The sequence below is a fragment of the Bathycoccus prasinos genome, assembly GCF_002220235.1.
Source record: "Bathycoccus prasinos genomic : Chromosome_8".
Lineage (NCBI taxonomy): Eukaryota > Viridiplantae > Chlorophyta > Mamiellophyceae > Mamiellales > Bathycoccaceae > Bathycoccus > Bathycoccus prasinos.
In genome coordinates this window covers 848,105-873,060 of record NC_024001.1, presented here as the reverse complement: position 1 = coordinate 873,060, position 24,956 = coordinate 848,105, and the positions used below count along the sequence as shown (strand labels likewise).

General features: G+C 47.2%; 17 protein-coding genes across 17 annotated transcripts; 8 read left to right on the top strand and 9 right to left on the bottom strand.

Moving 5' to 3' along the window:
* Positions 1–6: 6 nt before the first annotated feature.
* Bathy08g04750 (predicted protein) lies at positions 7–465 on the bottom strand (the record flags this gene model as incomplete). Its single annotated transcript, XM_007511542.1, has 1 exon — positions 7–465. The coding sequence occupies one exon, from the start codon at positions 463–465 to the stop codon at positions 7–9; it is 459 nt and encodes a 152-aa protein (XP_007511604.1).
* A 195-nt stretch (positions 466–660) lies between these two features.
* On the bottom strand, positions 661–1,032 carry Bathy08g04740 (unknown protein; the record flags this gene model as incomplete). The annotated part of the gene is made up of 1 exon (XM_007511720.1): positions 661–1,032. The coding sequence occupies one exon, from the start codon at positions 1,030–1,032 to the stop codon at positions 661–663; it is 372 nt and encodes a 123-aa protein (XP_007511782.1).
* A 150-nt stretch (positions 1,033–1,182) lies between these two features.
* On the bottom strand, positions 1,183–1,368 carry Bathy08g04730 (predicted protein; the record flags this gene model as incomplete). Its single annotated transcript, XM_007511707.1, has 1 exon — positions 1,183–1,368. One exon carries the CDS (start codon positions 1,366–1,368, stop codon positions 1,183–1,185), a length of 186 nt encoding a protein of 61 aa, XP_007511769.1.
* Positions 1,369–1,708: 340 nt separating this feature from the next.
* Bathy08g04720 (CMP-N-acetylneuraminate-poly-alpha-2, 8-sialyltran sferase) lies at positions 1,709–4,720 on the top strand (the record flags this gene model as incomplete). The annotated part of the gene is made up of 1 exon (XM_007511611.1): positions 1,709–4,720. The coding sequence occupies one exon, from the start codon at positions 1,709–1,711 to the stop codon at positions 4,718–4,720; it is 3,012 nt and encodes a 1,003-aa protein (XP_007511673.1).
* A 122-nt stretch (positions 4,721–4,842) lies between these two features.
* Positions 4,843–6,120, bottom strand: Bathy08g04710 (predicted protein; the record flags this gene model as incomplete). Its single annotated transcript, XM_007511488.1, has 1 exon — positions 4,843–6,120. The coding sequence occupies one exon, from the start codon at positions 6,118–6,120 to the stop codon at positions 4,843–4,845; it is 1,278 nt and encodes a 425-aa protein (XP_007511550.1).
* Positions 6,121–6,377: 257 nt separating this feature from the next.
* On the top strand, positions 6,378–7,196 carry Bathy08g04700 (isopentenyl-diphosphate delta-isomerase; the record flags this gene model as incomplete). Its single annotated transcript, XM_007511757.1, has 1 exon — positions 6,378–7,196. The coding sequence occupies one exon, from the start codon at positions 6,378–6,380 to the stop codon at positions 7,194–7,196; it is 819 nt and encodes a 272-aa protein (XP_007511819.1).
* A 549-nt stretch (positions 7,197–7,745) lies between these two features.
* Positions 7,746–8,159, top strand: Bathy08g04690 (predicted protein; the record flags this gene model as incomplete). Its single annotated transcript, XM_007511426.1, has 1 exon — positions 7,746–8,159. One exon carries the CDS (start codon positions 7,746–7,748, stop codon positions 8,157–8,159), a length of 414 nt encoding a protein of 137 aa, XP_007511488.1.
* A 160-nt stretch (positions 8,160–8,319) lies between these two features.
* Bathy08g04680 (hypothetical protein) lies at positions 8,320–8,745 on the bottom strand (the record flags this gene model as incomplete). Its single annotated transcript, XM_007511414.1, has 1 exon — positions 8,320–8,745. One exon carries the CDS (start codon positions 8,743–8,745, stop codon positions 8,320–8,322), a length of 426 nt encoding a protein of 141 aa, XP_007511476.1.
* Positions 8,746–9,375: 630 nt separating this feature from the next.
* On the top strand, positions 9,376–13,413 carry Bathy08g04670 (predicted protein; the record flags this gene model as incomplete). Its single annotated transcript, XM_007511305.1, has 1 exon — positions 9,376–13,413. One exon carries the CDS (start codon positions 9,376–9,378, stop codon positions 13,411–13,413), a length of 4,038 nt encoding a protein of 1,345 aa, XP_007511367.1.
* Positions 13,414–13,822: 409 nt separating this feature from the next.
* Bathy08g04660 (40S ribosomal protein S17) lies at positions 13,823–14,578 on the bottom strand (the record flags this gene model as incomplete). Its single annotated transcript, XM_007511602.1, has 2 exons — positions 13,823–14,182; positions 14,546–14,578. 2 exons carry the CDS (start codon positions 14,576–14,578, stop codon positions 13,823–13,825), a joined length of 393 nt encoding a protein of 130 aa, XP_007511664.1.
* A 351-nt stretch (positions 14,579–14,929) lies between these two features.
* Positions 14,930–15,559, top strand: Bathy08g04650 (predicted protein; the record flags this gene model as incomplete). The annotated part of the gene is made up of 2 exons (XM_007511627.1): positions 14,930–15,361; positions 15,404–15,559. 2 exons carry the CDS (start codon positions 14,930–14,932, stop codon positions 15,557–15,559), a joined length of 588 nt encoding a protein of 195 aa, XP_007511689.1.
* A 266-nt stretch (positions 15,560–15,825) lies between these two features.
* Positions 15,826–17,807, bottom strand: Bathy08g04640 (predicted protein; the record flags this gene model as incomplete). Its single annotated transcript, XM_007511454.1, has 2 exons — positions 15,826–17,571; positions 17,793–17,807. 2 exons carry the CDS (start codon positions 17,805–17,807, stop codon positions 15,826–15,828), a joined length of 1,761 nt encoding a protein of 586 aa, XP_007511516.1.
* Positions 17,808–18,310: 503 nt separating this feature from the next.
* Bathy08g04630 (hypothetical protein) lies at positions 18,311–19,156 on the top strand (the record flags this gene model as incomplete). Its single annotated transcript, XM_007511423.1, has 1 exon — positions 18,311–19,156. The coding sequence occupies one exon, from the start codon at positions 18,311–18,313 to the stop codon at positions 19,154–19,156; it is 846 nt and encodes a 281-aa protein (XP_007511485.1).
* Positions 19,157–19,216: 60 nt separating this feature from the next.
* Positions 19,217–20,155, bottom strand: Bathy08g04620 (predicted protein; the record flags this gene model as incomplete). The annotated part of the gene is made up of 1 exon (XM_007511779.1): positions 19,217–20,155. The coding sequence occupies one exon, from the start codon at positions 20,153–20,155 to the stop codon at positions 19,217–19,219; it is 939 nt and encodes a 312-aa protein (XP_007511841.1).
* A 117-nt stretch (positions 20,156–20,272) lies between these two features.
* Bathy08g04610 (unknown protein) lies at positions 20,273–21,349 on the top strand (the record flags this gene model as incomplete). The annotated part of the gene is made up of 1 exon (XM_007511355.1): positions 20,273–21,349. The coding sequence occupies one exon, from the start codon at positions 20,273–20,275 to the stop codon at positions 21,347–21,349; it is 1,077 nt and encodes a 358-aa protein (XP_007511417.1).
* Positions 21,350–21,539: 190 nt separating this feature from the next.
* On the top strand, positions 21,540–23,177 carry Bathy08g04600 (predicted protein; the record flags this gene model as incomplete). Its single annotated transcript, XM_007511692.1, has 1 exon — positions 21,540–23,177. One exon carries the CDS (start codon positions 21,540–21,542, stop codon positions 23,175–23,177), a length of 1,638 nt encoding a protein of 545 aa, XP_007511754.1.
* A 60-nt stretch (positions 23,178–23,237) lies between these two features.
* Positions 23,238–24,779, bottom strand: Bathy08g04590 (predicted protein; the record flags this gene model as incomplete). The annotated part of the gene is made up of 1 exon (XM_007511524.1): positions 23,238–24,779. One exon carries the CDS (start codon positions 24,777–24,779, stop codon positions 23,238–23,240), a length of 1,542 nt encoding a protein of 513 aa, XP_007511586.1.
* Positions 24,780–24,956: the final 177 nt, after the last annotated feature.

The following is a 24,956-nucleotide window of genomic DNA, read 5'->3' as shown; positions in this document are numbered from 1 at the left end:
CACGTATTAAATCTTATCGCTGCTACGTTCTAAAATCCCCAAGAACCCGGGAAAAGTCTTTGGTAGTTTAAACGGATTTGCCAGCTTCGCATCTTCAGTTGCTAATCCTTTCTCGTGCGTCTCCCTGATTTGCGTAATCACCACTCTCGCTTTTTCCAAGTTGAACTCTCTCTTCTCATTCGTTCGTAAATAATCGAGCAACCGCACCGCGGACTCTTCGTTCTCTATCCACGGATGTCCGTATTCTTGTAACATGAATCGAACTTTTTCTTCGTCGTCTTTTTTTCCATCGTCGGAAGTTGACGACGACGACGATGAAGTTTCGGAGGACGAGTTTATTCTCGAAACTGAAACTGTCGACGACCGTTTTTTGGCTAGATGATGATTGGATGTCTTTGAAATCGGATTCTTAATCCCTCGATACTGATGATGATGAGGGTGTTGCACTGATACTATTGAATACATAATTTAAATGTACGAGTAACTGCGTGCGAAAAAAGTGTTGTGTTGTTGTCTGTTCTTGAAAAACTCATCAAACAGTCAAATTTGTCTCTCTCTCTCTCTAAAATTACAACGTGTCACTCAAGGCACTTTTCTCTCTCTTCTTTTCTAACTAATAAACTCGATCGATCGTCGTCAAATCAAATCACTACATCTACATCAATCGACCTCGACGTACTCCGACTTATCTACTACTTGTTGTTGCTGTTGCTTGCGGAAGTCCTCGCGAACCCACTCGCCTCGCGTATAGCTCCAGGTTTTGCCATCTGGCGCCCGACCGTCAGGGCGCACATGCGCGGTAAACTCGACCAGACCAAGCGCCCGCGCCTCCTCTCGTGCCATGCGCGAAGCGACTTCGCGTTGACGTTGACGTTCATTTTCCTCGAGCTCAGCCGTCGTCGGCAGAGGACGTGTTTCCGACTCGAAGATGATTTGGTCGATCACGCCAAGGACGATCTCCCCGAACGGCTCGTCGTACGCCTCGCAGGTGTGCTCCTCGGGGTTGGCAGTGCAGGTGACCGTCACCGACATGGCGTCAAAAATAACGGGTGCTTTGCATTGCCCGCCGGAACACATGCATCCCTTGAGATCCAGCGCCGCCTGCACGCGAGCAGCGTTCTCGTTCGGTTGGTCGTTTTCATCCAAGCACCACTCGCGGATCGGGGTTGCCATTGAAGATGTTTATTTTTGTAGCCCACTCCGTTCTCGTATTCTCTGGTCTCTCCTCTCGAGCAATCGGTCAAAGTTATCTAACCCGACGGCTTTAGGTTTCCCCATGGGTAACACGTGCGCGGCGTATTGGATGCCACCAATAGCAGTGATCGCACCGACGATGATCGCGAACGGTGGCAGCGATTCCAAAGGCATGTGTTCTGTTTTTTTTTCGCGTGTGTTGTTCCAAACAAGTTTTTTGAAGAACAGAAAAAGAAAAAGAAAAAGAAAAAGAAAAAAAAAGAAAAAAGACGAACGTTTGTTTGTTTGTGTTTCTTTCTGAGTGATGAATATAATCTCTTCAAACATCATCACGAAGAATAAAAAGAATACAAAGAAGAAGAAGAACGCACCGCAGCATTAAGGACGACAACATTCAATACACATATCTATGGGGTGGGGCGATCCACCACCAGCGTCGTTGTTGAGCAATAGCAGCGGGCAACAACAAAAAATCAACACGAAAACTTTATCCTTCTTTGTCTTTTTGTTCCTCATGGCGTCGCTTCCTTTCTTCCAATCCCATCACGATTTGGCGCACAAACATCGCATCGAACACGAACGAGCGCACTCGGGAAATTCTATGCACTCCCTGAGAACAGAAATCGATCGAACCGTGGACGCAAAGGAGGAGCTATCTCTCCTTCGGAAGTACGGGACGAAAGTCGTCAAAGGGAGTTTAAGAGGTTTCGTGGAAGGACGTTTGGACGAAGTTGCCAGAAGGACAGAGAGAGAGTTGAGTAAAACGTTGGGGACGGGAGCGGAGAACGGCGGGGGCGATTTGGCCTCGAACTTAGTGAGAACGTCTCGATCGCAAGCGGCGATGAGGAATTTTGGACGAGTGCCGTTTCACGAGAGCAGCACGAGTAGTTTAGGCGCTTCCGGAATGAAATCGTCCGGACAAGGTACGGCGAAGAACAAACGCAATAATAAACAAAGCGCAAACGCGAAAAGAGAATCGCTCGCGGAAAAGTTGGAGCAGTTGGAAAAGATTAACCAGAAAGCGAGAGAAAAATTAGAGAGTGGTTCGGACGCGTCAGAGTTGTTCGCGGAAGCTGCCATGACGCAAGAATCGTGGGCAGACGCGATGAAGATGGCGAAACATTCAACCGGATGGAAAGGTGGAGGTAAAGCGTTCATGGAGCGGTTGCAAAGCCAGAGAGACGAGTACAAGGAGAAAGCGAGCGCGGTGTTCATGTCGGACGAAGACGTCGCCAAAGCGGACGCGCTGATTCACCAAAAGCAAAGAGAGGAGAAAGAAAATAGAAAACGACGATTCTTTGGTGGATTTAGACATAACAAAAGGAAAGATATGGACGCGACGTTGGACGAAGACACGAAGACGCACTTTGAAACTATTCTCGGTGGAATTTCTGGCGTGCAAAGCGACGCGGAATCATTGTTAGAAAGAACTGAAGACGAGAAAGGAAGTTTAGTTTCGCACGCGCGCGAGAAACAAGAGGCATATTTGAAGAGACACAACTCCAAGTCTAGAGATATCCCCTCGTGGTTGCAAGCGAGGTTGGAGTCGAACACCTATTCCGCGTCGGAATCCGATCCGTTGGAGATCGAGCCAAATAACTTAGCAAGATGGATACCGGCTATTGCGGCGAGAGAGCACGTTCTGCCAAAGCGTTCAAGGAACGGGTTGGAGTGCTCGTCGTCGCCGGTAACGGCGGATTTAAGAGACAGCGGTCGTTTGATGCAAAGAGATTTAAAGTATTTGCAGAGAGTGTGGTCGTCGCTCGATGCGACGAGATTGGCGCAGGGATTATGGGCAAGAATGCCTTTACTTTCCGAAGGTTCAAACGTTATTTTCAGAGATAGAGTAGCTTCATCGTCCTCGACTTCTTCCAGAGAATCTCGATCGGACGCGTCGGCGACGCCGAGAGCACACAAACCGAGAGTTCACAAAGAACACCGACCGGCTGAAATGTCTACGGATACGAACGAAGCTATTGAACAGTTGCGAGCAGCTATTGCGAAAGGTAAAGCTTTCAAAGATGATGATGACGACGAAGAGGAAGATGACGATGACGAAGAGGAAGAAGAGGAAGAGCAAATGGAGCAAAAACCGCAAACCGCAGAGAACGCGGAGCAGCAATCGGCAGAGGTTTTGAACACAGTAGCTCAGGCTTTAAATCTCGATAGCACCGATATAGAAGAGCTTGGATTAGTTAGCATAAAGAACAGAGACAAGGAAGGCCGCGAGGTTGTTTTAGATGCAGCGATGTTGGAAAAACCTATCGGGGAGGACGGAGAGAACGGTGCAGAAGAAGACGGAATTGAAGAGGGAGGAGATGAAAATGCGAATAACAAAGATGAGGACACCGAGCAAGAACAACAGCCACAACAACAGCAAGGTAAAGATGGGAACGATGACAATTATTCGAACGATGCAAGCGTCGTTGTAAGTGGTGATGATAACACGGACGATGTTGGTGAAGAAGTACCGGAGAGACGACGACGACGTCGACGACTTTTGAGCACGTCGCAAAAGCCGCGGAGTATTCCTTTGACTTTACATCGAGCCATGCTCTTTCCGGATGATTATCACACATCGGACAAGTATTGTCCTGCCGGCATGAAAGGTTGTACCGAGTCAGAGCGTAGGTTGCCGCGCGCGATTGAGTTGAAACAAGAGACATTTGTGGACGGCGTCACGCAACGAGGCGGCGCAGATGGCGACTTGCTTCAAGTTAAACAAGGCGAGCGACAGCGTTTAAAACTCAAACTCGATTTAGTCGGCGTGTTACCGTTAAATGACGAGGACTATGAATTCAAAACGTGTGCCGTGGTTGGTAATTCTGGCGTACTTTTGAAATCCAAACAAGGCAAAGAGATTGATGAACACGAAAAAGTGTTTCGAATCAACTACGCGCCAACGGCAGGATACGAAGAAGACGTCGGCTCGAGAACAGATTTCGATTTCGTGAACTTACAACATGTGAAACCATTCATTGCTGGTCGTACGCGCTTGGGAGGTTCCATTCCGGAAAGTTCTCGCTCTGCGTTACGAAACACGACTTTGGTACTGTTTGAAATTTTCAATCCGTTTGCGCGTTATCATTACTACGCGCCGTTATTGAAGCGGTTAGAAACAGCGCGAGTTTCCGGTGTTGCAAACGAGCACGTAGCTCCAGGAAGCTCCGCGATTGTAGTTTCTCCTGAAATCATCGCACACGCGTTCAAACTTTGGGAAGCTGTCAAAAAAGCCGTGGAACTCGGTGCTGTTTTTGCTGGATTTCACTCGAAAAGGTTCAAGCCGAAACCAATGTCTGGCGTCTTTGCGGCTACGTTTGCGTTACACTCGTGCGAGAAAGTTTCTCTTTACGGTTTCTCGCCGTATTCAAAAACGTCCGCGATTTCGAGCGATTCTAACAAGTATCATTACTTTGATTCCATCACTGGTACGACGACGCATCACTCGTTTGATTTAGCGTATGAGTTTTACAGACAACTGTCGCTTTGGCCTTGCGGCGGCATAGCGTTGGATATAAAAACTTAAAATCGGATTCATTGTTGTCAAGTTATCTATCTATTATAGCACTACAAATCTAGCTTATCTATCCTCTATACACACACACTCTCTCGCTCTCTCGCTCGCTCTTCTTTTCATACCCTCACAAATCAGGGATCGCTGCTGGACTTTCTTCTCATCCTAATCAAACTGAACAGTTTTCGCACGAGCGTTTCTTTCTTCTTTTGCTTCTCTCCGCTTCCTGCTGCAAAGCCGTTGTTCTTGTTGATTCGAAGCACCGCGTTTACTCCTTCTACCGTTTCGTTCTTCACCAATCCGTTTTCATTCTTATCGTCGTCTTCATCGCCGTCGTATTCAGTAACTTTTGGTTTACACCCTCTTGTGGGATACCTCGCTTTCAAAGCCAATTGAAATCTCTCGTGCTTCACCCCGGGAGGTCTCGCGATCGCAAACGCTTCCAACGCCTCCTCCGCGGTCATGTTCTCCTTCTCGATGAGATAACTACACACGATAAACCCCGTTCGATTGAAACCATACGCACAATGAATAGCAATATACTGTTCCGGATGTTTTTTCCAATGCTTCGTCGCTTCTCTCATCACTTTCGAGCAACATTCGATGTTCGGTATCGATTTTGCTATGTTCCTGACGTGTACTCGATGTACCTCTTTCGGTATGTCCTCTTCGTACAAACACTCGTGATTGCTCAAATCAATGATCATGGTAACCTCTCTCTGTTTCGTCTCTCGTTGTTCGTATAACATCTTCTCCACTGTTAAAATATGCGCGTACTTCTCCATCTGCTCCAAGAACTCTAGCGACAACGGGGTCTTCATCGGTACGAACTTTGTCTTTCCGACGTTCTCGCCACAGGACTCGTAATCGCCCCATTTCTGTAGTTTCGTGAGAACGGTCGCTTTTTCGTACGGAATCTGGTCCGTGTTTCCGAATATTTCCGAGTTTCGTGAGTTTCGATCGTTTTGTTGTCGATGATGATGATGTTGATGATGATTCGTAGTATTAATAGTAGTATTCTTGTTTTCGCTGCTTTTCTTGTCTTCCTCGTCTTCTTCTTGTTCCAATAAAGTGGATTTAACATTTTTGACGGCTGGGTGGTTGGTATTACTGCAACTCGTCGTAGTCGTCGTATTCATCGTCGTCTTCATTTGCTCCGCAAACATGACACCCAGGCTATCGCACGAAGACGCTCTCATCGAAGACACGCGACCTTGCGGCGGAGATACCGGGGATTCGCTTTTTCCTTGTCTCGACCCCCAACCGTTTTCTTCTTTCTCTTCTTTCTCTCCTCCTCCTCCTCCGAAAGCTTCCATCGTCGTCGCTCGTCGCGCCTCTCTCGCTCTCGACGAACTCGTCTTTGGCGATAAAGGAATTTCATTTTTCTTCTTCTTTGTCTTCTTCTCGTTCATGATCTTTGTCTTCTTCTTCTTCTTCTTCTTCTTATGCTGCGAGGAATAATAATTCGATGAGAGATGAAAAGAAGTTTTGTGGAAAAAACTTTTTGCTCTGATGACTTTTGCTGCGCGTTTTGTCTCTCTTCATAAAGAAAAAGGAGTGTATGCGAGCGGCGCTCCAAAACGCTCGTCTGGCGTTCAATCATCACAGCAGTAGTTCAATCATTATCAAACGCACCACCGATAGATCTATCGCGACGACGAAAACAACAATGTCTTCTTCATCAAAGGGAAAAAACTGGGACGGTTCTGGCACGCAAGAAGATTTGATGCACCGAGACGAGTGCATTTTAGTGGACGCTAAAGATTCCATCGTCGGTCACGCGAGTAAATACGACGCTCATCATTTCTCCGCGAATGCAGAAAGAAGAAACACTCCGAAAGGTTTATTACACCGAGCGTTTTCGGTGTTTTTATTCGATAAAGAAAATAACAAACTTTTGTTGCAACAAAGAGCGGCGTCGAAAATTACCTTCCCGTCGGTGTGGACGAACACGTGTTGTTCGCACCAGTTGCACGGATACGAACCGACTGAAGTAGACGACGAGGTAGTAGACGTGAGAAAGAATAAGAGAGCGCCGGGCGCTGTTCGCGCGGCGAGGAGGAAATTGTTGCACGAGTTGAACATAGACCCAGAGACGGTGAAAGAAACGCAGTTTAAGTTTCTAACTCGTTTGCACTATTGCGCGAAAGATAGTTTTGGAGAGGCGAGTTTGCGTCCGGAGAACGGGACCGCATTTTGGGGCGAACACGAGATGGATTACGTTTTGTTTTGTCGAGCGGACCAGGCGGAGTTGGTGAAAGGCGGGATGTCGATTAACCCGGAAGAGGTAGACGCGATGATTTGGGTGTCGCCGGAGGAGTTGAGAGAGATGATGAAGGAAGAGAAAGGTTTGCGGTGGTCTCCGTGGTTTCGAATCATCGTCGATAGATTTCTGTGGAAGTGGTGGGAGAACATCGACGAAGTGTTTGCGACCGATAAATTCGTCGACGAGCAAAGTATTCACGAAGTCTTAGAAGAGGAAGATTAAAATTTTACGCATAAAGGTGCGCGTTTCCTTCTCGTTTTTTCTCTCTCTCTTTTACACACGCGCGCATATACTATATATGCGATGCTGATTATTTTCGATGAAGACAATTTATCGACGGGCGGACAGACGAGCTTGATACCTCGAGTGTTGATCAGTCGGAAGGCGCTTTACAAACGCACCTGAGAAAATAATAATAGCGCGCGTGCGCGCACACGCGTTCGTCTCTCTTTTCTCTTCTACCCCAAGGGCTGACTCGTTCAATTTTCTCTCTCTGTCACTCTCTTTCTCTCTGAATGTATCCGCAGAATCTAAAGTACATCGTCCGAATTTATTAGCAGGTAGCCTTTTGTGAGAATACTATTAGTAAGAGTACATCCAAAGTAATATTTGTCGCTCGTAAAAATTTTCGCTCTCTCCTCTCTCCTTGCTCTCGTTCAAAACTTTCTCCACTTGTCCTCTTCACTCTTGTATACGCACAAAAGAAACCTTTACATAGGAAGTATAAAAAGAATATTTCGCTCATAAAACACTCTTGCAGAAGAAATAATAATGGAAAACGACGAGCAGTCGTTGCCTAAAGCGACCATCAACAAGATGATCTCGGACAGCATCCCGGAAGGTTTACGATTGAGCAACGACTTGAGAGATTTACTTCTCGAATCGTGCACGGAATTCGTCCTCTCCATATCCTCCGAAGCGACGGATATCAGCACGAAAGAGAACAAAACGACGATAACACCGGAACACGTGATTGCTGCGCTGAAAAAACTAGGTTTTGATGATTTTATCGACGAGTGCACGAAAGAGATGGAGATTGAGAAAGACGTTGCCAAAGACAAGAGAATTGAAAAGAAGAAGAAGAAAGACATGGGCATGTCGGCGGAGGAGGCGATGGCTCTGCAGGCAAAAATGTTCGCCGAGGCTAAAGCGAGAATGGCTGGTCAACAACAAGGAGGACCTTAATCTCCAGCCGAGCGCGTTTTTATAACATAGTAGCCGTTTAGCTTTTGTGTAGAATAATATATATTTTTAGCCCACCTTTATGGTGGGACAGACAACGTGTTTTCATGCAAAGTACACGCGCGATGTTGTTTCAATGTACTACTAATCGCTCTTTTTACTTTTAAAAGTTGCTAATCCCAAAGCACGACTTCAACACGCTCCTACCACCCGGGATGTAACTCAAACAATACCAAACCAACGCCAAGGATTGCAAAATCAAAAAAACCATCGTCAACGGAAACGATTTCAACACGCACGCCGACACGATGGTCATGATTAAACACCCGAGGTACATCAAAGTTGCCACCAAACGCGTGGCTTTGAACATATTCTTCGCCTGTCGGGCAAACCCGGTTAAAAATCCAGTCGAACCTAACGATAAAATGTTCCCGATGGAATACAACAACGCGAACTTCATCGGTTGCATCCACAACAAGGACGAGAGGAACGAGCAAATGAGACCCATGCCAGCGCAACAGGCAAATCCGTATAATCTTTGCTCGTATGTCAAATCAATGCAAATAGATCCGGTGAGTTCGTCGAGCATTCCCGCGGGCGTTTCCGGCTGTGATGGTTGAATACCAGCCCTGTTGTATTTATATTAGAGAAGAAGTTCATACACAGGATTAGTTTTTGTCGTGTCGTTAGGACGAGAGAGAGAGAGAGAGAAATAAACGTTATTATTGAAAGAAGAAGAAACGAAGCACTCACATCAACTTCACCTTATCCACGCCTTTCGACACGGACGCTTTAATCTGTTCCGCCATCGTCCCTCCTCCTCCTCCTCCTTCCGGGTCCTCCTCCGTGCCGTAAATGGAAATCTTTCAAATTTGCAAATTTGATTTATGTGCGAGAAGAGACCGAAGAGAGAAAGAGTGTGTCGTGCGCTCTCCGCTCTTTCCGCTCTTTCCGATCTCTCTCTCTCTCTCTCTCTCTCTCTCTCTCTCTCTCTCTCTCTCTCTCTCTCTCTGCGAACGCGTGTTATTACGTATCTAAGAGAGACGCGTATGTGCGCTGTATATGTGTGCGTGTGTGTGTGTATTTATTCTCCCAACTGACGAAGAGTTTTCTGAAGTTCGTTTTAAAGAGAGAGAGGAATGTGCCAGAAGAGAGGAAAGAGGAGATTCCTCAGGAGAAAGAGAGACAAAAAAACCGCACAAAAAAAAGAGGGAGAGAGATGAGAGAGGACCCAGGCGAGGAGGAGGAGGAGGAGGAGGGCGAATCCGAATACGGCACGCCCGAAGCTCGGGTGAATAACGACGCCGGTGTCTTGGTGCATTCTCCTCCTTCTTCTTCATCGTTGGAGTCCTATCCTTCTTCTTCGGTGAAGAAGAAGAAATTTGCTTCTTCTTTCGTAACGAACAACAACGACGAGGAGAAGAAGAAGAAAACTTCGAGGACGAGAGAGGACCCTACCCCGAAATCTCCGGAATATTCGACGCCGCAGATGCGAGTGAATGCGAGCAATAATAACAGTGTTCGCGTTCGTGGTGATGGTAGTAATCGAGCCGCCAGCCCATCGATGATTGCTTCTCCTGCTAATAATTCGAAAGTGTCCTCCTCTCCATCTTCGTTCGGCGTGACTCCAACGAAGAGAACAAATAATAACATGAACAAATCATCTTCCACTCGAACGTCAAACATAGACGTGTCTTCGGTTCAATCTTTGATGTTAGCAAACACGCATGCGGTGAATGATTTACACAAACGAGTGTTGCGTGCAACCTCGCACAGGGAAAAATGTATCACTTTACTCTCCAACGCGCACGCTTTACAGTTGGCGTTGGTCGAAGCCAATCAGACACACGAAATGCTAGATGCGCAAAGTTTAACGCAACTGAAGAAAATTATGATTTCGTGCGTGGGGTTGCTGAGATTGTGCGTAGCGCGAGTGGACGAGGTTGGAAATTTATCCATCCTAGAGAAGGCGTTTACGAGATATGGAATACTCTCGTCGAGCTCGAATAAGAAGTTTATCAGTTTACAATCGGATTTGGAGATTATCGAAACGCAATTATGGAATTTAACCGGCGCGAGTGGAGGTGGAATCGCGTCTAAAACTCAAAGCATTGCATCATTGACAAGGCATTCGAGGTTGTTGAGAGGTGGCTTTACCACGGCGATGAATAAGATTATTTTCGGGAGCGGCGTAACGGAGATGATTGCGTGCGGGGTTGATTGTTCCGAATTGTGGGTAGCGAATGAGACGAGGTTTCCTAGACGCTCGGGAATCTTACAAGTCACGGATTTGTTTTTAAACGAGCGGAGAGAGTTGGAAAACGGTGGTAGATTAGATGCGAGTAGCAGTGGTAGTAGCGGTAGTATAAGTAGCAGGAATAAGAGCAGTAGCGATGCTTACAGTAAATCGAGAGGAATAGGAGGGTGTTTTCGAAGTCTCGAAGAAGGTGACGAATACAATGACGATGGTAATACAAACGCTATCAGAAACGGGATGTCTTCTCTTTCCATGCGCGTTTCAGAAAAGCCACGCGGCGCTATTACGGTAATGACAAAAGGCTCTGGTGCATGTGCGGCTTTGCTCTTCGTTGGGACGTCCGCTGGTGACGTTTGCGTGTGGGACGTAGATTTGGGTAAAGGAAACGAAAACGCGGTAATGAAAGTTAGGAAAGGTGTGAGTGCGACAGCTATGAGCATCGTAGACGACGACGAAGAAGAATCAAACGACGACGAAGAAGACGACAACGACAATGATTTGGTTAGGGGCGAGGAGGAAAACGGAACGAACGAAGTGCGCGCTTCGGCATTCCAAAAGAACAAGTTTCAAATTTGTACGCTTTGGACTGGGTTTTCAGACGGTTCGATATTAGAAGTCATGGCAAAGGTAAAAATAAAGTCTCGGCGACAAAGCTCGAGCTTAGGAAACAGTCAAAACACATCTCCGGGAGATTCTTGGCAAGAAAAATTTGATAACGAAGTCGATCGCATCGCTGGAGCAGATTTTGAAGTTTATTTGTGTCTGGGTCGATTAATTCGTGGAGAAGCGGATGGATTTGGTGTCTCCAAACGCGCGGTGAAGTTTATAGTGTACTTAAACGGTCACGTATACGTGCCATACACGAACGCGACGGCGACAAAGTACGCGAACGAGAATTTGGAAGTGTGGTCGACGAAATCGGGAAAGCGCATAGCCTCGAACGAAGTTCACAATGATTTAGGTTTAGTCGAAGAGTGCGTCGCGTACAAAGACGCCGAGTGCGTCGTTACTTTACACCAAGCTGAAGGTACGTTCGGGAGTGCTTTGGGAACGGTGCAACTCTGGGGAGGAAGAGGTATAGCTCCGGAAGCGCGAAGCGCAAAGATCAATGAAATTCCGTTTGGGAGTCTGGCGTGTCGCGTCGATATCGTTGAATTTGCCAGTCTTTTGATTATTGGACATGTTTCTGGTCATATTACCATATGGAAGCTTCCTTCGACTGATGAACTGGACGCGTACGTGACGAAAAGAGTCGACGAGAGAAGTTTAAATCTCGGCGTGCCTGGCAAAATTTTAGCGCACCGGTCTGGTATGGTCTCCATGTGCGGTGTTCACGCCGTGAGCGGTTCGCACAGTGGTGTTGCTACCGCGGGAACGTTTGGCTCGGTGTTACTGTGGCCAATGTCGGAGCTTGAGAGTGCGGCTGATCGTGCAATCAAAGAAAACGGTGGTAAAATGAGAAGAAAGAAGCGCCGGCAGCCTTCGCAAGAGAAACTGAGCGCTGGACTCACGTCGAGTAGAACGGTGTCCCAGGATCTTTCTCCGATGCTTTCTAAAGATCGGAATGGCGGCAGTAGCGGCGACATCGGGAAGAAGTTTACACACACGCCGAGCGAAAAGCGAATCGCTTCTCAATTAAATACGACGTTGATTTCTCAGAGTGAAGTTGCGCTGAAACAGAAAATCGGGGAAGGTTCCTTTGGACGAGTTCACGTCGCAGTTTGGAATCACGTTCAAGTGGCCGTAAAGTTCATCGGAACCGAAGGCATGGAAGAATCGTCCGACCTTCGCATGGCGATGGACGAACTCGAGAAGGAAGTTTCGATTATGACGAATTTGCGACATCCGAACATCGTCGCTCTGTTTGGAATAATGCGATACCCTCCAGCTATTGTCGAAGAATATTGCGCGCGTGGTTCTTTATTTTCAGTTTTACAGCGCCACGCGAAACCTGGCGTGCCATCTTTACAGTGGCGCGTTCGTTTACGTCTCGCGCTCGGCGCAGCGTGTGGCATGTGTTATTTGCACAATTGCACTCCACCGGTAATTCATCGAGACTTGAAATCTGCAAATCTCATGGTTGATGCATCTTTCCGCGTTAAAGTTGGTGATTTCAACTTGAGTCGCGTGACTGCCGCGAATAGAGCTACGGGTAATAGTGTTTCAACCTCCGTGAACTTGCACTCTCCGCGCTGGTCGGCGCCTGAAGTATTAGACACGGGTGATTATTCGAAAGCGTCAGATGTCTACTCTTTTGGTATCGTACTTTGGGAAATCCTCACGTTGCAATTGCCATGGGCGGAATGGTCGCACTGGCAGGTTTTGCACGCCGTGATTGAGCTAGAGGAACGTCCAGAAATTCCAGCGGATGTTTCACCTCGTTTCCACGCGCTCGACAAGTTTATTCAGTTGATGCGTTTGTGCTGGTCGCAAAAAAGTGTCGATCGACCGACGTTTGAGACTATCATTCAAACCGTACAAAAGATGATTGAATCCACGGAAAAGTTCGAGAATGAAGAGCGTTTGAAATTCAAAAATGAAAGTGGAACTGTTGGAGGCGCCATCGCGCCTCGAAAGTCCGGATCATTACCGAAAAGTATTAAGATCTTCTCTGCCAACACCAATGAAGGAGAAAAAGCTCCGGCGCCTTCTTCTTCCCGTTCGAACGTTGTCGACACGAATAAAGATGTAAAAAGCAGTAGAGATGACGACGTAAATAACAACAATAACGAAGATGATGACGATGATGCAGTCGTGATAATAAAAGACAAAAGGAAGACGAGCGGCGTTGCTCCTTCCAATTCCATAACGTCCGCGACGAAAAATACAAACAACGACAGTTTGACGAGTCCGCCGAGTCAAAAATCCTCGTCTATTTTAGCCGGTATTGAATCTAGGAAAAGCTTCAACACGCGGCAAAGTAGAGTCAAGTCGCCGTACAAATCGCCTTCGAAGATATTGAGAGGTTTAAAAAGTTTATCAAAGAGTGCGGACTTATAAAACACAGCTCGTAGAATTTGTTTATGTAGAAGATATTAGCTCGCGCGTGTTTTGTAAATCTGATGACTTTTGAAGCGCGCTATCGCAAAACGAATGCGCACGTACTAGTTCTCTATGCGTTGCAAAATGAAGCAATAAAAGTAAATTTTATTATCAAAGCTATGTTTCCTAGTATAGATTAGAGCTACTTATTTAGGCTGTTCCAGTCGCCGAAGTGAATAACACCATAGCGCGTACTTCCTCTGATCCTAACTCGATCAGTTGTCAGCTTCATGCGTATTCAACCTCCATTTTCATCCATCGACTTTAAACGACGGTAATCTCCCCAAAAAGGACATGGTAGGCTTTAAAACGAACACGCACACACATTAATTTATATGTTTTGCTATTACGCGTCTTATTTGGTTGCTTATCGGCGGTTATTGTGGTGTCTTCCTCTGTGTCCAATAGACACACCCGGTAAGTTACCCATGTTCATGGACTTCAACATATCCATGGTATCTCTGTCGACTTCAATCGAGTCAGTTTGTAACGCAGACTCGTCCGGAATAAAGTCCATTCTACGCTCTCTTTCCTCTTCTTGAAGCTTCAAGGAGATGCCTCTGACCGGACCTCTCTGGATTCTCTTCATCAAGTGGGTGGTGAAACCGGCGATTTTGTTTCTCAATCTCTTGGACGGAATGATGGCGATTTCATCTGCGATTCTCTTGTTCGTGGCAAAGTCGAGAGTTAATCGGGAGTAGTATTTCTCGATGATTTGACGAGAGGCCTGTGGTGTTTTAAGTCAGAATGAAAGAAACATCGTGAGCATAGGGCTACGAGAACAAAAGGCCTTTGAAATTCCACGCCGACTTTCGCGCATACGCACACTCTCGCGAACGATAGAACGCGCAGATATACCGAAAAAAGCGTGGAAGTGATCTGTATGCACACGTTTGTGTTCTAAACGCGCGCATTGAGCACCACGCGCGCACACTCCTCCTCCCCTTTTCCGGACGCGCGAAATTTTTCGCCCCAAAAGAAAAAAAGGGAGAGAAGATGAAAATCGAGTAGTGATTAAAAACAACGCGAAAGAAAACTCTCGCGAACGCGCAAACTCTCTCTTCACGTTTGATTCGTGTTACAAACGTACCTTCTTGACCGTTTTCGTGCGAACGCGACCCATATTTTATGCGTGTGTTGTAAGCGTGTGTTTAAAGTGAACTCTCTTGTGGATGGGGAGGTCTTCGCGGAAGAGGAGGCCTTTTTGGGGGGGGGTCCGAGAGTCCCTAAACCAGGATTCGCCCCGAAACTTCTCTCCTTTTCTCCTCCTCCCACACAATCACACCATAAAAAACATCCAAGAATTACTAAATCATGTTGACAACTTCCCTCGTTGGCACGAAAGTTACCGCGGCTACTAGAGTCCAAACCGTGAAAAGAAACGCGACCGTTCGCGCGGCGACGCAAAAAATGGGCGCGAAAGGTAAAAAGAAAGGAGAAAAGGTGCGTTTGTAGGATAATTTTTTACACGAAAATGGACAAAGAACAGAGAGCGAAAGAGAGAGAAAAAGAGGGGGAGAGGGCGTTTTATCTGCTTTCTTCTCTCTCGATCTCTTTTGTCGTGGTGGTGTTGTTTTGGTGTTCTCTTCTGCAATCTTCTTCTCCTATTGAACGCAAACGACGCGGTATTTGTTACTCAACGCACCACCACGGTCGACGACGAAGTGATTTATTATGGTCGTCGTCGTTTACGTCGTTTACGTCGTTCTTCTTCGTCTTCTTCTTCTTCTTCGCGAGAGCAAAGAAGGGAAAGAGATTAAGAATTTTACTCTCCTTGCGTTACCTTCTTCTTTCTCTCTTCTCCCTTTTTCGGTGGCAAAATCTAATTTTATCATCCTCCCTCCTCTTTCGCCTCCGCCTCCCCTTAAAAAATTCTGACCTGTTTTTCCTCTCTCCCTTTGTTGTTGTTATTCTTTCTCCAAACAAAAAACAAAAACAACGTTAACAGTTATCTTTGGGCGAGTGGTTTATGAAGTACGCGTTGAAAGACTCAAAAGGAACCGGCGCTGGCTACGAGGACGACTTGAAGAACAACCAATACAAACCGAAGGGTAACTTATCCGCCTCGGTTGGCGGGTCGTTCAAAGGGGCGAACGATGTATAAGCGGCGTTCAAAAAATGATGCGCGGTGCGCGAGAGGCCAAGCTCGTCGTAGAACGAGAAGAGACGATATCTCACCGCCATATATTAATAATACCATTTTATACACCATATAAATTAAAAGATACACTGTTGTATATATATATACCCACACTCTTTTCGCTCTCTCTTCTTCTTCTTCTTCTTCTTCTTCTTCTTCTTCTTCTTCTTCTTCTTCTTCTTCTTCTTTTCAGCAGTAGTAGATGACGAAGTACTCGCACACTATTCTCTTTATTTCCGTTTCTGATCAATCAACGCGGAGAGCGCGTCGAATGTATCTGAACCCGGATCCTGGGAACTCCTCGTCGTTCCTCGAGTGGACCGTCCTCCCGATTTCGTCTCTTCGTTGCTGTTCCCAGAAGACCGTCCACTGCTACCACCGGATTTCTTCGTTGGAGACGCGTTTGACTTGCTCTTCGTTCCGCGCAACGACGCCTTGCTATTATTATTCGTGTTGTTCTTAGTGTCGTTACTCCTACCAATTTCGACGTAATTCCCTAAATCTGGTGATCCGAGTTCTAAACTTCCAACCAACGGTAGCGCGTCGTCCAAGTCGCGCATATATCCGATGCTTCCAACTTTGAAAGCATTGCCTCCGTTTTGCATATTCTCGTCGTCCGTTTGGTTGTTTCTGTCGCCGCCTCTGCCTCCAGAACCTCTTCCGAAGCCTCTGCCTCTACCGCCGCCGCTGTTGTTACCGTTGTTATTATATCTATCGCCTTTGTGCGTGGAGTTCCCTCGAGAACTCGGACTGGTCCCTGCGTTCAAATCGTCGTAATAATCCACTTTCGTGGAATTCTTATTCCCGCTTCGATCGGACGGCGAAGTTCCGAGCATGTCGTGCGGGAAAATCGAACCGAAACTTCCGGCGACGCCAAAGGACGTACCAAAAAACGCGCTCGATGGCCCGCGGTCCCGTTTCCCACCCGCGTTTCCATACATCGCCGGCATGTTGCTATTATCTTTGCTATTGTTGTTCTTTCCATCGTTGTCTCCTCCGTTACTCTCTCTATTATTGCCTAAATTCGATTGGTGAGAGGAGTACTTCAGGTGTGACCCAGCTAATAACTCCGACGGGGAAGGTAACGAGCCTAATCTACCACCTGGCAACGAGCTCGACCCCGCAATCGTCGGCGAGTACCCCGAACTCAACCGAATGCCGTTATAATCCGGACTTCCCGTGTGTCTCCCGCTCATCTCCAAGTTTTGCTGCGCCAACGCCAAGTTCGCGTTGACTAGAGCGGACAAGTCATTCTCCGGCGTCAAGCCGTTGAATCCGCGCGTGGGCAATCCTAAAGACGTAAACGAGCTCAAACCAGCCGCGGATGGAAACTTACTCGGTTCCGAGCCGTGGAACCCATTCTTTTCGTCGCCCTTCCCGTCGTCTTTCGATTTGTTCTTCTTGGAGGCGTGCGGCCCTCGTCCGGACCCTCCGCCGCTTCTCCCTGCTCCTCCGCGTCCTCCTCCTCCACTGACGCCCCCTCCCCCGCCTCTCCCTGCCGGTGGATCAGGTAACACAAACGGTGCCGGCTCTTCCCCCGGCGCGAGTTGAAAATTCGTCCTCGCGCCCGGCCCGCGTATGTGCCTCGCCGCGGCGTCGTACGCTCTCGCCGCTTCTTCCGCGGTATCGAACGTCCCGAGCCATAATCGAGCGCCTCGGTTCGGGTCGCGAATTTCCGCCGCCCAACTATTTGTTGTTTGTTTGTTGATGAGTGCGTCGTTATTTAATAAGAAGAAAGAGTATTTTTGTGGTGAGTTTGGTAAGAGAAATTTTGCCCCTTCAAAAAAGAGAAAAATATCTAAGAGAAAAAGAGGGAAAAAAAGGAAGTTCTTTTTTTCGTACCTTCCCCACGGCCTTTGCCGTACGCCCCGGTACACCGAGGAACACTGTTTCTTGGTCTTTGTTTTGGTCGACCCGCCCTGTTGGGCGGTAGTACCGCCGCCGCCGTCCAAGGAGGAAGGGTCTTCCTTGGGGTTCTGTTTTAAGACAAAGACAAAGACAAAGACAAAGACAAAGTGGGGGTCGTTAGAGGAGGAAATTAATAAGAAAAAGTGCGGGTAAAAAGCGACTCTTTCAAAAAGGGAACAACAACAAAAAACTTTTTAAGAAGACATCACGCGTAGCGGTTATAAACGCGAGAACAAAACAGAGATCTGCGTCTAAAACTTTGAGATCTGCGAGAAAACTATGTAAGTACCTCGTCTTCGTTCATCCTTTGATCAACGCGCGTTCAAAAAGTCTCTCTCTTTCTCTCTTTGCGTTCAGAATTTGATAGAGAGAGAGAGAGAATTCTTCTTCTTCTTAGGGATTTGGGTAAAATGGAAAAAAGTTCCTTTCAATTTTTTTGTCCGATTTTGATGAGAGACTTGGCTCATCAACAACGAAATAAAAGAAGAAAACACTCTCGTCAGAAAACAAAAGAGACGAAAGAATAGAATTCTTAAATGCTTCGAGAGGAACGCGAATTGTGCTACAAACACAGAGACGCGTACTACGAAGCCATAAAACGAGGAGAAATCGAGGAAACGAATAATAATAACAAGAAGAAGGAATTGAAACGGCTGAAAGCTTTGTTCGAGAAACACTGTCCGAAGAGTTGGGTTGCGCATTTTGAGAAAATCCGAGAGGATTCGGAAAAGTTTACGAAATTGACGAAATTGACGACGACGACGACGACGAAAGAGTAGAGCTTCTTCTTTCGTGAACCAAATCACGATGAACTCTTCTGAACGAGGAGGACGATTCGGGCGAGGCCGCGACGAGAAAGACGAGTACTACAGAGACAGAGGAAGAAGAGATTCTGTTGGAGGACGACGCCACTTTGAGGAAGAGGAGCAGGAGGAGGAGGAGGAGGAGGAGGAGAGACGATACCGACAACGACGGCGGTCCCGGTCTCCAGAAGAAAACTTTAACAGAAACGAGAACAGAGGTAGAAACGTGGGCATAACCGGCGGAGGTGGATGGAGCAGAGGAGGAGGAGGAAGAGGTGAGAACGATCGCGACGGCGATGAAGACAGAGGAGGAAGAGGAAGAGGAAGAGGACGCGACGATTATTACGACGATGATAGAACAAGAAGAGGGAGAGACCGGTCTCGGTCCCGATCGAGATCTCGCGATAGAGGAGGACATAGACGAGGGGGGCGAGACGAGCCGTACCGCGCTCGAGGAAGAGACGGCGGCGGAGGAGGAAGAGGAGGAAGAGGAGAACGAGTGAGAGATTATAGAGACGACAATAGACACGACGACGATAGAACAGACGAGCGAAGAGGCGGTGGTCAACGCAGAACAGATTTGCCGCCTCCGCCACCGCCTCCTCTGGTAGAAAAAGGAAAAGAAGAACTCGTCGTTGCAGAAGACAACGACGACTTTGAGGACGACGAAGCGGCACAGATGGCAAAGCTCATGGGCTTTTCCGGATTCGATACCACGCAGAACAAACACGTAAATGATCCAAACGCAAACGTTTCCGGCGTATTCAAGAAAACCAAACGGGAAGCGAGGCAATACATGAACCGTCCGGGCGGCTTTAACAAACCGTTGCCGAGCGAAAAGACCAGGTGAAATAAAAAAACTGCAACTCGTACAACGTACAACATCCTCTAAAACTCTAAAAACTCCGAACTATTTTTGGGTCGTCACCAAGTGTAAATACTTCACCGCGGTCCACTTCTCTCCAACCTTCCCTCCTGCATACACGCATTCGCCGACGCCAGTCGCGTTCCCGTCGTCTTTTTGATCTCTGGTCGTGTGTAACCACAGGATTGCGTCTCCTCTTTTCGCTTTCAAAAACAAACTCGCGTCCATATCTTCGCACGTCGTCGCCGTCCTCCTCCCTTGTTCGTATTCCTTCCCGCTATCGCCCCCTCTGTGACCACTGTTACCGTTTGGAAACATAATCACCCCGTTCGAGCTAAACTCTTCTTCGCCTTCTTTCCTGCTCTCGTCTTTCAAAACTAAAACCACCGTGCCTAAGTGCATGTCGTTGATTCGTCCGACGTTTTTCTCGCGCTCGAACGGCGCGTATACTTTTGAATACAACGGTCTCAAACTCGTCTCTCTCGTTCTTAAATCGTGTTTATATACTCGTAACTTTTCCCCGTGCGACGACGGCGTGTGCGTCCATTCCGCTAGTCTTCGTTCGATATCTTTCACGACCGAATCTCCTTCTCGTTCGACGACGAGATTGACGGAAGAAGACGAAGAAGAAGAAGACAAGGAAAACGTTTTTTCGATCAAATAATCGCACTCCGAGTTGCTCAAAAACTTCTCGTACTTGACCGCGTTCGGTTGCCAACTTATTTGCGAAACGCGCGTTGGATCCACACTTATGGTGTTCGACACCGGAATGCCGTCTAACGACGATGAGACTTCAGACGACGACGACAGTTTGAAAGAAGACAAAGAAGTTTTTGTCGTCGTTTTCTCTTCAACCTCATCCTCAAACGCAAACACGACGACGTAAAAAGAAGAAGACAAAGAAGAAGAGAAGGAGAAGAGAACGAGGACGACGAAAAGGGAGCGGCGCAGGAAGAAGAAGCCCTTTTGCGTCGTCGTCGTCATTCGTACCTCTTCTTAAACATATGTACTCTTTTGTGGTGTTTTTCGAGAGTATGATGAAAAACGAAAGCAAAAAGTCTCACGCGTTTGTTTGTTTTTGGCTTCAAAATAAAAAAAAAGATGAGCAGCAGTTTGAGCAGAATTGGAGTACTCAAAGCTTTTACGACGACGAGGAGGAGAACAACAACAACAACGTTAGGATCAGAAGCAAGGAAGAGGTTGAAGAGAATACGAAGCGATTATGTTTTGAGCTCCTCCTCCTCCTCCTCCTATTTTAAATTGGAGAAAGAAGAAGGAGGAGGAGAAGAAAACGAAGAAATTCTGTTATTAACTCCCGAGGAAGTCATCGAAAATCTCCCTTCGATACTCCTCGAGTCCGAGTTAGAAGGTACTACTGGTGACGATACTAACAAAGGAGTGGTGGATTTAGTCGAGTTTTCGACGCTCTGTAAAGAGTACGTGAAGAATAACGGCGACGTGGACGCGCTCGTCCGGAAATTCTCGGAAAGCGAGTATAACTCGTCGCAGTTTTTAGAGGCGGCGTTCGATACCGTCTACGACGCGAAGATGGCGATGAGGAAGAACGAAGTCTCCATGGAAGTGTTCGGGGCGTTTCAGGAGATTTGTTTGATTTGCGCGAAAGCGTTTCGGAAGAGAAATATGAAACCGGAGGTTTTTTTAGCGGACGAGTGCGTGAAAGAAATATCGCAGAGTCGATACAAGGCGAAGTTATTCAAGGACGACGAGGCGATTGAACGAGCGCGATGGAAGGTGAGGAGGATGTTGGTGGAATCCTTCGTCGACAAAGAGTTGTATGGGAGTAAAGAAGTTAAAGAAGAAGGAACGACGAAGCAAACGCTTTTAGACTTTGCAAAGTTCGCTCGACAGCTTTCTATCTGTCGCTCCACCGCGCTCGAGGACATGGAGAAGAATATCTCCTTCGCCACGGAAAGAATGGGAATGAGCGAAATCCTCATCGAAGGCGCCACCGAGAAAGCTCTGAACAAACCAGATGACTTAGAAATCACAAAGAAAGCGATGGAGAGAGTCGTGAACTCCGTGGACGAAGTGTTGGCGTTGTGTTTAGAGTTGGACTTGGAGAAGAAAAACAACCCGGCGACGACTCGCGTGATGAAAGCCGAGCAACTGTTAAGAAAAAATCGTGAGTTTTTGGACGACGGCGACGAAAACGTGTAGTACTAATAGCAGCAGTAATAGCAGCAACATAGCTCGAAAAACGTGTTTAATACGTGGTTTTCTTTCTTCTCGTTTTTAAACGAAGAACGTTTTCGCGTCCTGTTTGTTTCTTGGTGAACAATTCTACAAACTAATACGTACGTACGCAGGGCAAAAAATCATCAATTTTTTATATAAAGTCTTGATAAAAATGTTCAGGACGACGCTCACACAAAGGACGACGAACTTTTCGAGACTCCATCAAAACGTACTCCACAAAGCACTCCTCGTGACACCCACACGCAGCGGCGCGATGATGATGTTGAGTGGCAAGTATACGACGCACATTCGAGCGCTTTCGGGAATGTCCGCCTCGTCGTCGTCGTCGTCGTCTGAATCGTCTGAATCGTCTCTCGGGAAAAGTGTCCCGTCCTCTGTCTCCTTCTCGTCGTCGTCACGACAAATTGTACGTGGCGTTATCTCCTCCTCCACCACCTCCAAAAATCATCATCATCATCATCATCATCATCATCATCCGTTACGATCGACGACGAGCGCGCGAGCCTCTGTCTCCTCCTCATCAATCGTCCGATTTAATAACACGACGACGAATTCGACGAGGAGGAGTCGCGCGATTCAATCCATCTCTCTGAAAGATGATTGTAACAACACGAGTAGAAAAGGTACGACGACGAGGAGATCAAACAACTCGATTCGATTACTCGCCACAGAGAGTGAAAATGGGTCCTCCTCTCAAACTGCTGACGTCGAAAAAAAAAATACCGCAGAGAAAAAAAAATCAAATTACCCGAAACTTCACGTGCAAACGAACGGGAGGGTGGTCGCGATTGGCGACTTACACGGCGACATTCAACAAGCGCGAAGAGCGTTACGGATTGCCGGAGTGCTCGGTAAAGACGACGACGATAACGTGAATCCTCAGTGGGTGGGCGGCGATACGGTGCTCGTGCAAGTCGGAGACGTGTTGGATCGAGGCGACGACGAGATTGGGATTTTGATTTTACTGCAAAAGTTAGGGAAAGCGGCGAGGAAAGCGGGAGGAGATGTGTTTGTTTTGAACGGGAATCACGAAGTTTTGAACATTTCCGGAGATTTCCGGTACGTCTCTCGAGGCGCGTTCCACGAATCGATGCGCTTTTCGGACCACTTGGTGAAGTTGTTTGGTAAAGACGCCGTTCCCGGGAGAAGAAGAAGACGATCGTCCAAACAAGAAGATGGCGAAGAAGAAGAAGAAGAAGAAGAAGAAGAAGACGAAATGGACGAGTGGAGAAAACAGACGAACGCTAGGGTTGGTTTGTTCTCACCGGGCGGACCGTTGGCGCAACAACTGTCCATGCACAATACGGTGTTGATCGTCAACGATACCGTATTCGCGCACGGAGGATTGGTGCCTAGACACGTTGATTTTGGATTAGATAAGTTGAACAAGAGCGTTTCGGAATGGATGCGCGGTAAACGGATCGAAGACGAGGATACGAAAGTGGCTTTAGGGATGGCAATTGGCGGCGTGAAGGATTCTGTAGTTTGGCACCGAGCGTACGGGACAGAACATTACGCCACGAATACGGAACGAACGAACGCGTGCACGTTATTATCGAGAACTTTAGAGAAGATCAACGAAATCGAAGGCATTCCTGTGAAACGTTTGGTAGTAGGGCACACCCCGCAAATGCAAGGAGCGAATTGCGAGTGCGACGGGAAAATTTGGAGAGTTGACGTCGGCATGTCTTTCGGCGTTTTAGGCGCAAACCCGCAAGTGTTGGAGATTATCGGTGACGAGGTAAAGATCTTAACGAGAGAAGTACCGGTGACCATGTCTAAGTTATAATAATAATACTAATATTATATTAATCTTTCTCGTCTCTCTCTTTCTCTCTCTCTTTTTCTTTTATTCCGAATCGCTCGCCATGCCCTTGATCTCTCTGCGCTGTCGAGTCGGTTTTTCGGCTTCTTCTTCTTCGTCTGAAGATGATTGGTTGAACAATTTTGGCCGAAATGGCGAATTCACAGCGTCTGGTATTGCCCCCGCATCCTCCTCTGACGCACCTCCATCTTCTCCTCCCACATCTTTCTTCTTTTTCAAAATTCTCTTCTTCTTCTTCGTCGATTTCTTCCGCGGCGGCATATCTTCTTTCTTCTCGACGGCGGCAGCAATCTTCTTCTTTTTCGTTGATTTCTTCCCTTTTTTACCTCTGGATTCACTCGAAGAGGAAAGAGAAGAAGAAGAGGAAGAATCAGATGAATGCTTCGAAAGTGAGGACGAATCGGAGTCTGAATCATCCGATGAGCTCGAAGTAGCCGCGTTTCCTCGTTGACTTTGATGGGTTCTCTCCAACGCCGCATCCTTCTTCGCCTTAATAGCTGCCAACGTTTCTTGAACGCGTCGTCTTTTCTCCTCTTTCAATTGATCTGCCCGAGCTTTCTTCGCCGCAGCGGCTTCCTCTTTGGCTTTCTTAGCTTGCTCGGCGCGTTCTTTATCTAACGGTTCGTCCTTATCCTCATCGTCGTCTGAAGGAGGGAGCATAAACGCTTCTTTCTCGGGCGCGACGGCATCGTCGAACATATTTTCCGCTTTCTTGTTACTATTCTTCTTTTTCTTCTTCATTGGTTTAGTGAGTCCTTCTGCTTCGCGCATGGCGTCCATGGCGTCTTCATCCTCCTCCTCGTCGTCGTCCGGAAACTCGACATCGTCGTATTCCTCTTCATCTTCTCCTCCGTCAGAGTCGTCTGGAAATTCCACATCATCACCGACAATATCATCCTCGTCGTCGTCGTCGTCGTCAACGTCTTCACCATCGCCGCTCTTTCTTTTATTCTCTTTCGTCTTCTTCTTCGCGCTCGCTTTACCTTTCTTCGTATCTCCATCTTCGTCCTCGCCTAAGCCCATATCCATAAAACTATGCATCGCGTTCCTTACTTGCGCGTTGTTCTTCAACTTCCTCACGCGCTCCAACACCACATCTGGATCCTCGTACGGGTACATCTCGTGCGCCCAATTTCTATACATGCCTAATATCAAAGCAATATCGTGCGTCTCGTTCCCTTTCCCTTTCCTTTCTCGATCGTACACATCCGCGAAGGTTTCGTAGACTTTTTGAATTCCGTTCGGGCCTAAAACGTGTTCCTCCACGGAAAACTTTGGTTTCCGTTTCGACTCTTTCTCTTCTGCTTTTGGTGTCGTCGTCGTTCCCCCCGCACCACCATCGCCGATGTCCATCGCTCGCTCGTCGTCTTCGTAGTTGTTGTTGTTGTCGTTCACATCATCGTTCTTATTATTATTGTTCGTAGTCGTCGTCGCTTTGGCAGTGAGAGAGGAAAAATGTGCCTCTCTCTGATCTTTCGGCAACCACGACTCTTTCGGCGTCGCGCAATCTCGAGAGTAGTGTCCGGTTTGTCCGCACTTGTAACACGTTCCTGGTTTTGGTGGCATGATTCTCTTTGCTTTTGCTCTCTTTGTGTTCTTCTTCTTATTATATATATATATATATATATATATATATATATATATATATTACTTTTAAGAAGAGTGTGTTTGTGCGTGCTATACTAGTAATAGTAGTGTGTGTGATGTGAAATTTAAACTTTTGACAACTCTTTTTTTTTTTGA